This window comes from Balaenoptera borealis (assembly GCF_965194805.1).
Source record: "Balaenoptera borealis genome assembly, chromosome: 1".
NCBI classification, from domain to species: Eukaryota; Metazoa; Chordata; class Mammalia; order Artiodactyla; family Balaenopteridae; genus Balaenoptera; species Balaenoptera borealis.
The window spans coordinates 150,832,923-150,848,376 of NC_138860.1; the positions used below are offsets into that span (position 1 = coordinate 150,832,923).

Genomic DNA, 15,454 nt, shown 5'->3' on the forward strand with positions numbered 1-15,454 from the left:
ATGCCAACCCCACCTCCTGGTCCTGTGCTGTATGGAGAGTGAGAAAGTGAGAAGCCTTCCTGCAGAGGGTTACAGAAGGAGTCCTGGAGGAGGGTCAAGATTTAAGAAAGGTAAAGAAGTAACCTGAGTACTCTCTGAAGAAGCAGAGGGTGTAGGAGAGTTTGTTGACAAAAGAACAGGATTCTAGAGGGCACAGTGGAAAGGGCTGCCAGGACGCAGACAGTGGGAAGGTGAGTGAAAGGGAATGGGTGGAGAAGCTCAGAACAGTTCAAGGATGAGTCTGAGGGAGAAGTCAGACAACCAGAGGGGCTGTCTACTGGGTGGTTCCTCGGGCCATAGAGACAAATTGTAGATCAGGTCATAATGGAATGTGGGGAAAAATTGTTTTGGTATATGACTCAGGCCTCTAAGATTTTTAAAAATTGAATTATCGTTAATTTACAATGTTATGTTAGTTTCAAGTGTACAGCAAAGTGATTCTGATATATATATATATATATATATATATATATATATATATATATATATATATATATTCTTTTTCAAGACCTCTAAGATTTGAGAAGGGGGAAGAGTATGGGGAGGGATGATGATTCTAAACCAAAGCTCCAGCTGGCTCCTGTGACCTCAGGAAGGCTTGAAGTCCAGGTCCACGTGTGAGGGTGGGGTGCTAATCACCTCTTATACCTGCCTTCTCTGACGGAGTTGGGACTTCCTAATGACCAGGCAAGAACATTTTCTCAGTCCAGGCTACTGTTGGTAATGGGGAGCCATTGTAAATGTTTTGTTTCTGTTTGTTTCTTCAGGCTTGATGGTAACATGGTGACGTTTAGAACAATCACTCAGGCTGCCGACATAGAGGATGGATTGGAGAGTGGAGGCAGGGAGACCCATTAGGAGGCTGTTGCATTAGTTCAGGCGAGAAGTGATGAGGCCTGAACCAGGGCGAGAGCAGTGGAGACGGAGAAGAAGGGAAGGGATAGGATATGTTACGGAGGCGTCATCACCAGGCTGATGGGATGTAGGGTGTGAAGGAGTGCATAGGGTAGAGGACAATGCCCAGGTTTCTGGCTTCGTTTCCACCTGTAGACAGCCGTCCAGATTCTGCCTCTCTACCCGGGCTTTTGTGAGGATGAAGCGGTATAACGACAGGGAAGTGCTTTAGAAATGGCAAAGCTACAAATCCATCATCATCTACATTATCATCGAAGCTCTCTGATCACCCTAGTAAGTTCAGTGTATGGAACGAGGCGTGAGAATTAAGATAAATCAAGGTAGTCACCCAGATATTGGGGAGCTCCGGGCCCCCAAGATACCTCGGATTTCCTTCACCTGCCCAGAGCTGGGGGCCCGGCGAATAGGGACTCCGCCCCTGGGCGGGGCATGGGTGGGCCCTGGACGCGGTGGTGGCCCAGCCCAGCTGCAGCCCGAGCCTCAGCCCGAAGTCGCTGCGGTGGGGACCAGACCCGCCCCGCACCGCCCTGCTCCGCGAACCCACTGCGCCTTTTGCCGCCCGCCGCCAGGTCCAGCGGTTCCGCGGCGCTGCCAGGGAGCGAGCCGCTCGTCCTCACCCGGAGTCCCAGGTAAGGGGCGCGGCCCGGCAGCCCGCCCGGGGAGGATCTGGGACCGATTCCCGGCGCAGGGCGCTGGGGACAGTGAGTGGGCGTTGGGAAGGAGCACGGGGCAGCGGAGGGAACACCAAGGAGAAGGGGCCAGGCGAGGCCACTGAGGAGGGGCACCGCGGCAGTGAAGGGGCGCGTAGCCTGGGGAGGGGGCGCTGAGCAGGGTCTACCCGGGCGGTGAGGGCCGCAAGGAGAGCTCCAAAGGCAGGGGCAGAGGGATTGGGGGAACGAGAAAGAGGGCGCCGGGGCTGGGGAAAAGGATGAGCGGCAATTGGAGCGCAGTGAGGGCTCGTTGAGGGGGAAACGGGGGGGGGGGATGGGGGGAGAGGTAAGGAGGGAGCTGAGAGGGGCAGTGCGGGCAGAGGGTACCAGCCAGCCGAGGGGCGGGGAAGGGGGTGCTGAAGCGAGAGGACTGAGAGGAGCGAGGGAAGGGAGGCGTGGAAGCGAAGAGCTAAGGGGAGGGGACTGGCCGGCGGGGGTCGTTTCGAGCTGGGGAGGAGTGAGGTGATGAGGGGAAGGGGCGCTGGGCAGGAAGGAGGTGCTGGGCCGGGAGAAGGTAAAGTGAGTGTGGTGTGGTGCCGGAGCCCAGGTGGGTATAAGCAAGGGGGGTAACCTGAGTGCGGGAGAGGGATGGGGCTTGGAGGTGGGAAGCTTGGAGGTGGGAGGCAAGGCTGGGTCTATCCAGGCTGCAGAAAAAGGGGGTGGGGAGCTGATGGAGGGAGAGAGCCAAGGCCTTGGATATGGGCTGTGGGCACCTGAGTTCTCGCTAGGGGTGGCACATGGAGAGGCACTGGAATAGAGCAAGGGGTTGGCAGCCGGGAGTGGAGGAACTGTCGGGGAACTTGGAGAGTTTAGGGTGGTAGATGGGCTGGTCATGGTGCAGAGGAAGCCAGGTGTGGGTTGTGGTGTGGGAGTGGGAAGATGATTGGGGCCCAGAGTGGAGTCCAAGGGCATCTAGCTGGTAGCTGTGTCTTAGCTCCTCAGAAGGCTGAGGAGGGGGCGCAGACATTGGACCCTGTTACACTGCTACCTGGGGTCAGAGACAAGAAGAGAATCGTTGACAGAGAAATTCATCCACAGAACAGGCTGACTCTGTTCTGGAGTCCAAGTGTGGGAAGAGATTTTAGGGAGGGAGGTGGCAGCTAATAGAGGTGTGGAGGGGAGTGGGAGAAGGACAGGGCCATCCATCCCAGCTTCTTGGAATCCAGATGGAAAAGGGTGGGGGATAGTAAAAGGAGTTGGATGTGTGTGTGTGTGTGTGTGTGTGTGTGTGTGTGTGTGTGTTTGCTCACCTGTTCTGAGCCTATAAAGGGAGGAAGACAATGGAAATCCGTGAAAAGCCCTGGGAAGCCCTGGTGCCGTGTTTGCCCTAGCAAAGACATTCTGCCAGAGGATGGTGGGTCAGGGAAGACTTCCTGGTCATGAAGAATTTAGCTAGCCGCAGAGGAAAGAATGATCCTATCACAGGAAACAGTATGGAAGCAGGCAAAAATATAAAATGATCTCCAGTCCAAGAAATAAATCTCCGGTTTCTTAAGGATTACAATATGAAGGGAGACACCAGCAACCTATAGAGGGTGTTTAAGAAGGTTTCTCCTCTAAGCTGGAACTCCTATGGTTTCTCTTCATCTCCCCAGAGTACAGCACAGGGCCTGGCACACAGTAGGTGCTCAATGAATGTTGATTGAATGACTAATTGAGCTGTGGCTGTGCTCCTGCCTCAGTTTCCTCATTTACCCCCACGAATTGTTGTGAGAATCAAATATGATAATTTGGGCGAAAATAGCTTCATAAACTGTAAAGCACTATTCAAAAGAGAGAGACCGCTGATGTTATTATGTGGGTGTGCCAACATTATGACAGTGGTCACACCCATGGCTGTCTCCTTCCAGTCTGGAGAAGGAAGTGAACATTTATCAAGCATCTACTGTATGCAAGATAGAATGCACTGAAAACACCTGGTAGAGTGCCTGGCATTTAGTAGGTGCTCACTAAATGGTAGCTATTGCAATATTGTTTCTGTGGCTCTAAGAGATCAGGGGAAACAGTGAGGAGGTGAGCTGGGCTGGGCTGGTGGTGGGGAATGGTCTAAAGAAAGGTTGAATTAGAAAAGTTAGTACCGTATGGCTTTAGGGAGGAGGTTGCATATAGTAGGGTGAGGTTCACATTGCCCAGCTCCCTCCTTATCCTTACTGATAAATGTTCCCAATAGGAAGACAGAATTACATTTACTGAGTACCTGCTATATGTCATATACTATCTAAATGCTTTACCAACATTGACTATAATCCTCACAACAATGCTTGTTTTACAAATGAGGAAACTGTGTCTTACTCATGTAAGATTTCTTGCCAAGGGCTCACAGCTAATAAATGATAGACCTGGAAATTGAACCTAGTCTGTTCGATTTGGAACCCCAAGCTATTTCCACTATCTAGGATGATTTGGTAGAAGAAAACATGAAACACACAGACCAAAAAAAAAAAAAAAAAAGAAAAAGAAAAGAATTGAAAGGGGTTTACAAAGCACTCTCTCATGTACTGGTTTTAATTCTTCCAATAGTTTGCCCGGAAGTCACTTTATTAACTCATTTTATAGATAAGGAAACTGAGGCCCAGGGTGTGATCTGCCTAAGGTTACACAATTGCTTAGAGAGCCAGGGCTCAGCCCAGGTGTCTCTGACTTTGTCTTGTGCTCTTTCCTTCAAAAGAGAAGTTCATCCATTTACTTCTTCACTACATGTATTCAGTTGATCTCTTCTTGCTGGATTTTAAGGCTGTCTCCTCTTCCCTCCTCTTTCCTGGCTGAAGTCAGGTCCTTCCTTAGATACTTATCAGACTCAAAGTGTTGTTTGTTTTTCACACCAACCCTTGGAGGAGCCATTTCCTTCTTTCCCCCAGCCTGGGACCAGATATGACTTCCCTGGGCCTTCATCTGTATTGCTTGTCATGAAGACAGTGAGCTACCCAGCTCTGTCATTTATGTGACTGTCAAAAAAGAGAGAGAAGATCTGATTGATGCTTATTTGACAAATGCAGTTCTGCAGACACCACTGTGCCTTGACCTGCCTGCTCAGATCTGCCTCAGGCAGCTGCCTGCTGGGGTGGTTTTTACTTCTCTTCCAAATGTCTGTGTAGCCCCTGCCCCCCTCTTAAGAAGATCCCCTTGGGGGCGTCCACATGAACCTGCCTTCCAGCTGTACCTCTCAGCTCTCCCTGTTCTCATACCACCTTCTGGGAAAGCTATGCTGTGTGCACATAAACAAATGTTGACAGTACAGTATGGCAAGTGCTGGGAAAGAGATCTCAGGGTGCTGGGGATGCTTTTCTACTCACCCTAAAATTGTTGTAGTTTTTATTTTCCCTAAGCCCAGTCCAATTTGGGGGTAATCAGATGACAGAAGTTCTAGTAATGATGCTCCAACTGACTTGCTGTATGACCTTTGACAAATCACTTCTCTTTGTGGAGCCTCAATTTTTTTACCTGAAAATGACGGGGAGTGGATCAGACCAGGAGCTGAAACTATGTTTTTACTCTTGCCTTGCACCTATGGCAGACATAGCTAATAAAGGCAGGCACTTTTCCAACTGATTCTACACAAGGCCAGGTGTAGTTTTCTCCACACAGTGTAGGTATGAAGCACCCTTATATACGTTTACTTTTTTTTTAAAATTTATTTATTTTTTATACAGCAGGTTCTTATTAGTTATGTATTTTATACATATTAGTGTATATATGTCAATCCCAATCTCCCAATTCATCATACCACCACCGCCCCTCCGCTTTCCCCCCTTGGTGTCTATACATTTATTCTCTACATCTGTGTCTCTATTTCTGCCTTGCAAACCGGTTCATCTGTAACATTTTTCTAGATTCCACATATATGCGTTAATATACGATATTTATTTTTCTCTTTCTGACTTACTTCACTCTGTTATGACCATCTCTAGGTCCATCCATGTTTCTACAAATGACCCAATTTCATTCCTTTTTACGGCTGAGTAATGTTCCATTGTATATATGTACCACATCTTCTTTATCCATTCGTCTGTCGATGGGCATTTAGGTTGCTTCCATGACCTGGCTATTACAAATAGTGCTGCAGTGAACACTGGTGCATGTGTCTTTTTGAATTATGGTTTTCTCTGGGTATATGCCCAGTAGTGGGATTGCTGGGTCATATGGTAGTTCTATTTTTAGTTTTTTATGGAACCTCCATACTGTTCTCCATAGTGGCTGTATCAATTTATATTCCCACCAACAGTGCAAGAGGGTTCCCTTTTCTCCACACCCTCTCCAGCATTTATTGTTTGTAGATTTTCTGATGATGCCCATTCTAACCAGTGTGAGGTGATACCTCATTATAGTTTTGATTTGCATTTCTCTAATAATTAGTGATGTTGAGCATCTTTTCATGTGCCTCTAGGCCATCTGTATGTCTTCTGTGGAAAAATGTCTATTTAGGTCTTCTGCCCATTTTTTGATTGGGTTGTTTGTTTTTTTAATATTGAGCTACATGAGCTCTTTATATATTTTGGAGATTAATCCTTTGTCCATTGATTCGTTTGCAGATATTTTCTCCCATTCTGAGGGTTGTCTTTTTGTCTTGTTTATAGTTTCCTTTGCCCTGCAAAAGCTTTTAAGTTTCATTAGGTCCCTTTTGTTTATTTTTGTTTTTATTTCCATTACTCTAGGAGGTGGGTCAAAAAAGATCTTGCTGTGATTTATGTCAAAGAGTGTTCTTCCTATGTTTTCCTCTAAGAGTTTTATAGTGTCCAGTCTTACATTTAGGTCTTGAATCCATTTTGAGTTTATTTTTGTGTATGGTGTTAGGGAGTGTTCTAATTTCATTCTTTTACATGGCTGTCCAGTTTTCCCAGCACCACTTATTGAGGAAACTGTCTTTTCTCCATTGTATATCCTTGTCTCCTTTGTCATAGATTTGTTGACCATAAGTGCGTGGGTTAACCTCTGGGCTTTCTATCCTGTTCCATTGATCTATATTTCTGTTTTTGTGCTAGTACCATATTGTCTTGATTATTGTAGCTTTGTGGTATAGTCTGAAGTCAGGGAGTCTGATTCCTCCAGCTCTTTTTTTTCCCCTCAAGATTGCTTTGGCTATTCGGGGTCTTTTGTGTCTCCATACAAGTAAGATTTTTTGTTCTACTTCTGTAAAAAATGCCATTGGTAATTTGATAGGGATTGCATTGAATCTCTAGATTGCTTTGGGTAGTACAGTCATTTTCACAATATTGATTCTTCCAATCCAAGAACATGGTATATCTCTCCATCTGTTTGTGTCATCTTTGATTTCTTTCATCAGTGTCTTATAGTTTTCTCAGTACAGGTCTTTTACCTCCTTAGGTAGGTTTATTCCTAGGTATTTTATTCTTTTTGTTGCAATGGTGAGTGGGATTGTTTCCTTAATTTCTCTTTCTGATCTTTCATTGTTAGTGTATAGGAATGCAAGAGATTTCTGTGCATTAATTTTGTATCCTGCAACTTTACCAAATTCATTGATTAGCTCTAGAAGTTTTCTGGTGGCATCTTTAGGATTATCTATGTATAGTATCATGTCATCTGCAAACAGTGACAGTTTTACTTCTTCTTTTCCTACATTTTCTTATTTAAAAATCACAGCAGCCTTCTGCAGTAGGTAATGTGATCATATCATAGATGAGGACATTGAAGCTCAGAGTTTAGGTGACTTGTCCAAGTTCATACATTGAGTTACTGGGAAAGCTGGGACCAGTAGCCAGGCTTTTTGTTATGATAAAGCTGCCACTCTAAAATCCCTTCTAATTCTGGTAATCTAAGAGTGCAAACAGCTGCATCAGAAAAATGAAAACCAATAATACAACATTTACATCAGTAGTCTGGCACATAGCAAATGTTCAATAAATGTTTACTGAAAGGAGTAACATGCCCAAGGATTTACTCTAGGTTCATTGTTGACAGGGTATAAGGATGGATGAAACTCAGCTGAATCCAGAAGGAGAGACAGACAGTTAATTGTAAAACAGGCTCAAATTATGGAGCCCAGATTGGGGAGAGGGCACTTGAACAAGATTTGACTGCAGAAGTGAATTAAAAAGGCAGTGAATTAATATTTATTGAGTACCTCCCATAGATCAAGAAACCATGCCAGATTATTTACATATGGTAACTGCTCACTCTATTGGTACCATAGCTCAGTGAAGTAGGTGGTATTTTCTTTGTTGTAAGGTAAAATGCTGTGGCTTAGAGAGCTGATATGACTCACCCAAGAATTCAGCTGAAGAATAGAGCAGGAATTTTGACCTCTCCCATATTACTTCATGGTACTAGGTCTAGTCTCAGCTGTTAGTTGTGAGGCTTGGGCAAATCTTTATAATTTCTGGCCCTCAGTTCCCTTCTTGATCCAATGGGGATAGTAATCTTTGTCCTTCCAGTTTTATCTCCCAGGTCTATCTAGAGGATAATATAAGATAAAGGAAATTGAGGTAAGGGTCAAATCTGTGTTTCTGTAGAGTTATTCTTTGACCAGGGGTTCCATTTCTAGGAATCTCTCCTAAGGAAATAAATAGGAAAGAGAAAAAATATGTAAAGAAATGGTCACTGAAACTTAATTTTTATAATTAAGAACAGAAAATAAATATATGACTTTAAAGAATTGGTCATATGACACAACCATAGGATGGAATAAAGTGTAGTCAATTGAAATCATATTTATGAAGAATTTTTAAAGTCTCAGTATATGATATAATGTTAAGTGAAAAGGAGCAGGATACAAAACTAATTATCTCAGCTATTAAAATATACATGGAAAATAAAATAAAATAAAATACACATGGAAGATATAGACTAGAATGTATTGTATGTTATCATTTCTATATATATATATATATATATATATATATATGAACAGACCTCTGTGCTTATATATGCAAAGACTATCTTTGAAAGATACATAAATCGTTAACATGTTTGCCTCTGGGGAGAGGAACTAGAGACTGGGCATCAGGGGTGGAAGCAAGACTTACTTTTCACTGTAAACCTTTAGGTTCCATATTACCTACTTTTTATGCTAAAAGTTAAGAAAATAATGCCAATTGCAGATGGTGATAAAGTAATACTTGCAAATAGTAAAGTTTGTCTGAATTATTTTCAGTGTGTGTATTACCCTTTTTTTTAATACTAATTACTGGTTTATTGTAAAAGTGTAAAGGATACAACTCAGGAACAGCCAGATGGAAGAGATGCATAGGGCAGGGTAGGGGGAAAGGGTGTCTTGGAGCTTCCAGGGTCTCTCCTAGCACATCAACGTGATCACCAACCTGGAAGATCTACACACCGCTTTGGTTAGGGTTTTTTATGAAGATTTCATTACTGTAGGCATGATTGATTAAGTTATTGGCCTTTAGTCATCAACTTAATCTCCAGCCCTTCTCCCCTCCCCAGAGGTTAGGGGGTGGTGCTGAAAGTTCCAACCCTCTAATCATGTGTTTGGTGCCTCTGGCAACCAGCCCCCACTCTGAGGCTGTCCTGGAGTCCCAGCCACCAGGCATCTCATCAGCGCACAACAAGACACTTATCACTTGCACTTCCAGAGATTGCAAAGGTTTCAGGAGCTCTGCCTGGAACCAGGAACCCAGACCAAATACATGTCTTTTATTATATCACAATATCACAGTGCTCAATAAATGGGAACTGTTATATGGTTATTGTCACCATCATATCTCTCATGGGAAATAACGAGTACTTGACAAATATTTGCTGGTAATATTAAGGCCTAGGTATACTACAATGTATTACCTTTTAAATTAAATAATAAGGTATAATTTCAAAATAGACGGCACTCTGGTGTGTGAAAAAATAAAGGAGGAAATAAACTTCAAATGTTAACAATGGCAGATTCTGAGTGGATGCTGTGTCTGGTAATTTAAAATTTTCTGTTTTACATTCTTGTGTTTTTTTCTAACGTTTTGTAATGGATATATACTTTCAAAGGAGAGATTTTCTTTTGTAAACAAACAAAGACGACTAGCAGCAGAGTGGAGGATGGTATGAGGTCGTTGTGATTGCTTCCCTTGTTTTGACTTGCTGTTTTGGCCTTTTTTTTTTTTTTTCCAAACTCAGCTTAGGAGCTACCCCTACAGGAGCCGCTCCTTGCCCACCATGCCTCCAGGTTGGGTTAGGTGCTTCTTATGGGCTTCCTCAGCCAAGGCTTCCCTCTGTCTTATCACTTATCCACTGCTTTGTTACTCTGTGTTTATGAGTTTTTTACTCTAATCTGTGGCCACTCAGAGGTCGGACACCATGTCTGATTCATACTTGTATTCCTTGTGCCCAGCACAGGGCTTGACCCAGAACAATGTGTTCAGTAAATATTTGCTGAAGGGATGAACGGGAGGATCTGGGTTCCACCCCAATCCTGAGACAACATTTGGGGCAGGTGCAGGGAAGGGGTGACTCTGAGTAGTGTGTATTTCCTCAGTGATGCCGGGGTGTGGAGTGAGTGTACGCAGGGCGGTGTGACCATTAAAAGTTAGGTGATCCAGGGTGACACTGGAGGTGTGTTCCTGAGTGACCACAGGTCTCTCCTGCAGATGGCTTCAGTGACTGACGGTAAAGCCGGAGTCAAAGATGCTTCTGACCAGAATTTTGACTACATGTTCAAACTGCTCATCATCGGCAACAGCAGTGTTGGCAAAACATCCTTCCTCTTCCGCTATGCTGACGACACCTTCACCCCAGCCTTCGTCAGCACCGTGGGTATTGACTTTAAGGTGAAGACAGTCTACCGCCACGAGAAGCGAGTGAAGCTGCAGATTTGGGTGAGTCCTGGGCATCTTGGGCAGAAATGTCCCAAGAGCTGACTCGTTTGCTGGTACAAAGGCTGGGCGGTGGGGCCAGTTTAGAACTTCTGGGTTTTATGACATTAGGCACCAGTGCTATTGTGTATCTGGCCCCTGGCCTATCCCTTGTTGGTTTTATACAGTTTTGCTCTCCTCTGGGGACTCAGTTGCTTCTGCTGCTTAACTGTCCAAAAGGTTTTATCCTGGCTTATATGGATGAGTAACCAAGAATCTGGGCTTTGGAGTTACAGACCTGGATTCAGATTTCAGTTCTGCCAGTGACTAGTCATGGAACCTTGACTAAATTACTTAACCTCTCTGGGCCACGCTTTCCTCTTTGGGGATTATAATAGCATCTATGTCATAGGGTTGTTGGGTGCTTAGCATAGTTCCGGAACATAATAAATGCACAGTAAATGTTAGCTACTGTATCCATAATCGATCACTCTGTAATCACTTCAAAACTTGATGGCTTAAAACAACAATAATAATTCATTAACACACAGTTGCTGTGGATCAAATATTTGGGAGTGGCTTGATTTCTGGCTTGTGGTCTCTTATGAGGTTGCTGCCAGATGTTGGCTTAGGTTACAGTCACCTGAAGGTTTGAGTGGGCCTGGAGGATTCCCTTCCAAGGTGGCTTACTCACATGTCTGGCACTGACTTTAGCAGGAGGCCTTCATTCCTTTCCATGTGGCTCTTTCCACAGATCTGCTTCACTCCGCAGAGTGTCTTCATGGCATCTCCTAGGGGGAGAGATCCAAGAAACCAAACAGGAAGTGGCAGTGTCTCTTATTAGAGTATTCTATTGGTCACTGATTCAGTGTAGGAGGAAACTACAAAAGGGTATGAATCCTGGGAGGTGGGAATCATTGGAGACTATCTTGGAAATTGGCCACCACAGCTACTATTATTGGTATTTACCAGTGGTACTAATAAAATTTATATGTATTTGAGATGATATAGCAACATGTACATCATATACTTTTCTATACTGAATTAGCACTGGGATTGGAAATTTTAGAAATTTGTGATTTAAAGTATTCAAAACATATATTATTTATTATCAGTCCACTCAACATTAATACATTGCACATATATGTTATTAGTATAATCTGTATACAGTACTTTTCTTTTTACAAATTATTTCCATGTGTTAATACTATCTCACAATCAACCCCATGGGACAGATATTCAGAGAGTAATTAATTTGCCTTAGGTTGACCACGCAGCTACAAATTGGGATTCCAACTCAAATCTTCTGATTCTAAAGTATGTGCTCTTTTCTCTACACTGTGCACATTAGGTCTTATAGAGCCCATATTTTCATTTGTGATCATGTTAAGTATTATTTTATATAGAGATAAAAGTTCATTTTGTTTATTTAGTCTCTATTAAAAGCACTGAGGAATCAAACCATTAGAAATGCAAGAAGCTACACATTCCATTTAGTTCATTGGTTCTAGAAGTGTGGTCTCCAGATCAGCAACGTCAGCATCACTGGGAATTTGTTAGAAATGCATAATCTCAGATCCCTCCTCAGACCCAAAGAATCAGAAACTCTGGGGTACAGCCCAACAATCTGTGTTATAACAAGTCTTCCAGGTGGTTTTGAGGTTAGCTAAAATTGAAGAACCACTGATCTAGTTTAACTACCTCATGGTGAGAATCAATAAGCATTTATTAAGTACCTGTTCTGTGCCCAGTGCTTCCATTTATGTAGTCTGACATCCTCCCTGCAGCCAGTGCACAGAGGGGGCTGAAAGCAAAGGATATTTGGGGCATGGTGAGCAATACAGTGAAAATGGAACAAGGCTGGGAAAGAGCAGGGAGGGGATGCTGAGAGAGAAATTTGCTGGAGAGGCTGTCAGGTGGTGGCTTGGGAGTCAGGGAGACCTTGGACAACAAATAGAAGGTTTTTGAAATGGGCCAGAGGGTATATGTCTGATTATTCCTTAGGGCACTGAAGAAACTTACTAGAGTTTATTCTTGTCTTTGTATATAAACTAAATGTTTACTAATATTTACCATATGGATTGACATGGATATCTTCATTTGATCTCCACATTTGGTGCTCACAGATCCTACACTCAAAAAATCTTCAGGTGGGAGGAAATACTCTGCCCTTTAAGGGGTTGGCAGTAGTGGCTCCCTCACTCTTTTATTCATTTTCAGCCCGTTGTGAGCTTTTGCACTTTTCCTGTGCCTAGTTAAGTGGATATATTGATTGTACTACCTCATTTTAACTAAATGAACCCCCATGATGGATATGTGGATTTAAAAGAGTCCTACCAAGAAACCTCTGATTGAAGACTATATTAATTATAATAAGCCTAAGTGAGCACAGAAAATGGCTAGACTGACACCTAGCACAAGTTCATTGTCAGCCATGTTTTGAGGTAAAATCAATGACAATCTAATTAGATCTGACATAGTCAATCACACTGCTTTTGCTAAAAAAAAAGTTAACAAAGGGTTTTGTGCGTGTGTGTGTGTGTGCATGCATGCTTTTCTATAGCAAAAAAAAATTTTTTCTGTACTGTTCATATATGCATTAAAACGTAAACATTTAAATATTATTTGTCATTTTAATATATTTTAATATCGTTTGTATACAGAAGTAGGTTTAATATATATGAATATGTAATCTAAGTAAATATACAAATACTGTGAGTGCTGTGCCTACATTTTTCTTACAGGGGTATGAATTTGGAGACTACTACCATGGGCATTGGGGAGCATAGAAGGGTTTTAACAAAGTCAGATTTTCATTTTAGAAAAATTTCTGGCTTCAGTTTGGGAGGGTAGATGGATATGAGGCAAAGAAACTAGTGGTTTGGGTAAGTTTAAGGGCCTGAACTAAATGTATTAGTCTGCTCAGGCTACCATAATAAAATAGCACAGACTAGTTGGCTTAAACAACAGACATTAATTTTCTCATGGCTCTGGAGACTGGAAGTCCAAGATCAAGGTGCCAGCAGGTGTTGATGTCTGGTGAGAGCTCTCCCATTGGGTTGCATATGGCTGGCTTCTTGCTGTGTGCTCACACTTCCTTTCCTTGGTGCTCACACTGGAGAGGAGTGAGTGAGCACTCTGGAGTCTCTTCTTCCAAGAACACTAATCCCATCAGATCAGGGCCCCACCCTTATGACCTCAATTAACCTCAGTTACTTCCTTCAAGTCCCCATTTCCAAATATAACCACACTGGGGGTTAGGGCATCAACACATGAATTTTGGGAGGACACAAACATTCAGTACATAACACTGAGAAAGTGATAAAATGACATAAGTGATGGAAATGAGGAGAGAGAATTAAGATTAAAATTTACAGAATTTGATGATTAATTAATTGTGTAGGGAGAGGGAGGGACACGTATCTTCTTATACATATCTATTTATACATATTTACTTCTCTGAGAGTTCTGTGATTTTTTAAAGTTGTGTGAGCTTTGGTAAGTCATTTCACTTCTATGAATAGATAATATTCTCAACTGTAAAGTTCTCACAGGTTTGTTGAGGGAGGGGCTACATGATAACATAGTATTGTGCCTGGCACATAGTAGGAATACAATAAATGTTAGGTTCTGTCCTTTCTCTCCTCCTGATCTTCATGCAAATGGTAACTAGGTTCCCTCACAATGTTTCCCACCTGTGATTCCAGAAGTGCTGGAACAGCATCCAGGGATTCACTAGCACTGTATGAAGTGTTCAAATAAATTTTTCAAGCTCATTTGATCTCTCCCAGGGGATTTCAAAAAAGCCATTGTCAGGGTGGAAGCTGGAGAGGGAAGAAGAGGAGGTTATGAGCATCACTGAGCAGGACCATTCACAAAAGGAGTTTCTGTCATCTCTGGGGGATCATGAGGGTATTGGTAGTGCCTTGTTCCCTGGGGTCCCTTGCCATATAGGTCCCTGAGAGTCTCTTCTGTGTCCAGAGAGGTTAATTATTGTGGAATAGAGAAGAGAATCTTAGTGAGGTGGTGAGGGTAGGGGACAAATCTCATTAATAGAGAGTGAGAGCATGCACAGGTGTGGAGGGAGGGAGAATTGGTAACTCCACAGCAACACACTTGACTAGAGGCCACTTACTGCTTGGGTGCTTGTTGCCAAGCAACTCCTGGAGACATGTGGGAAGAGAAGAGTGGGAGAGAGCCTTCCACTACCTCCATGTGGGGCCCATTGCAGGGGCTATTGGGTCTGGTGCTGGCCAAGGGAAGGATCCGGGGTTCTGTGGGATGACTGAGCTGACCCACCACTGTGGAGTCCTGCATTCCAGTCCTGGCTCGCCCTGAAGTTCAGTCGTTGTGTGATCTGGAATAACCCCTTCCCTCCATGGACCTATTTGGACCTATTTCCCCAACTATCAAAAGGAGAAAATAATCCTTGTTCTTCTTGCCTCATGGGATGTTGTGAAATTCAAGGGAAGGATATGGAAAGGAAAGCCCAAGGAGAACTATGAAGTTTTGAGTAGATCAGAAGGACTATGGATATTGTCAACCATGTGAATTCTTCCTGTATGTGCTTTAAATCATTCTTTGTGTCTTCCCACCTTCCCTCTGACCCAGGGAGGTAGTTATCTCCTTAAAGAATGGGTGGTTGAGCCCAGAGATGTCAAGTTACTTGTGCAGAGCCAAACAGTAAACTTCATTCTTTTATTCATTCAATAGACATTCATCTGATACTCCCTCTGTGCCAGGCATTGTGCTAGCAGTGGGGAAACACCCTTCCTGCTCTCCTGGAGTTAACGCTGTAGCAGGAGAGATAGATACTAAGTACATGGGTGAAAAATATCTAATTTCATCTGTGGTAAGGGCCATGAAGGAAAAAAAAATAGACTTGTTTCAAACTCAAGCACTGAGACACAGAGCTCAGGAATCGCTGAACTGTGACTTAGGTCTCATCCCCCGCATGCAGCTGGGTTCAGGCTCAATTCTATTCACAGTTTAAAAGGCTGATGACCTTCACCACACCAGCTCACTCCAGGCCTGGTCTCT

General features: G+C 43.4%; 1 protein-coding gene across 2 annotated transcripts in view; it reads left to right on the plus strand.

Annotated features, from left to right (window-relative positions):
• Window positions 1–532: 532 nt before the first annotated feature.
• RAB3B (RAB3B, member RAS oncogene family) overlaps window positions 533–15,454 on the plus strand; it is a 63,597-nt gene continuing 48,675 nt past the window's right edge. Inside the window, exons 1-2 of one of the 2 annotated variants that reach the window (XM_082371923.1) lie at window positions 533–1,583; window positions 10,211–10,438. In XM_082371923.1, the coding sequence (XP_082228049.1) occupies window positions 10,211–10,438 (228 nt within the window). In that variant the 5' untranslated portion in view covers window positions 533–1,583. The remainder of the gene's footprint in view (window positions 1,584–10,210; window positions 10,439–15,454) is intronic. The other variant, XM_082371922.1, reaches the window with a different exon arrangement.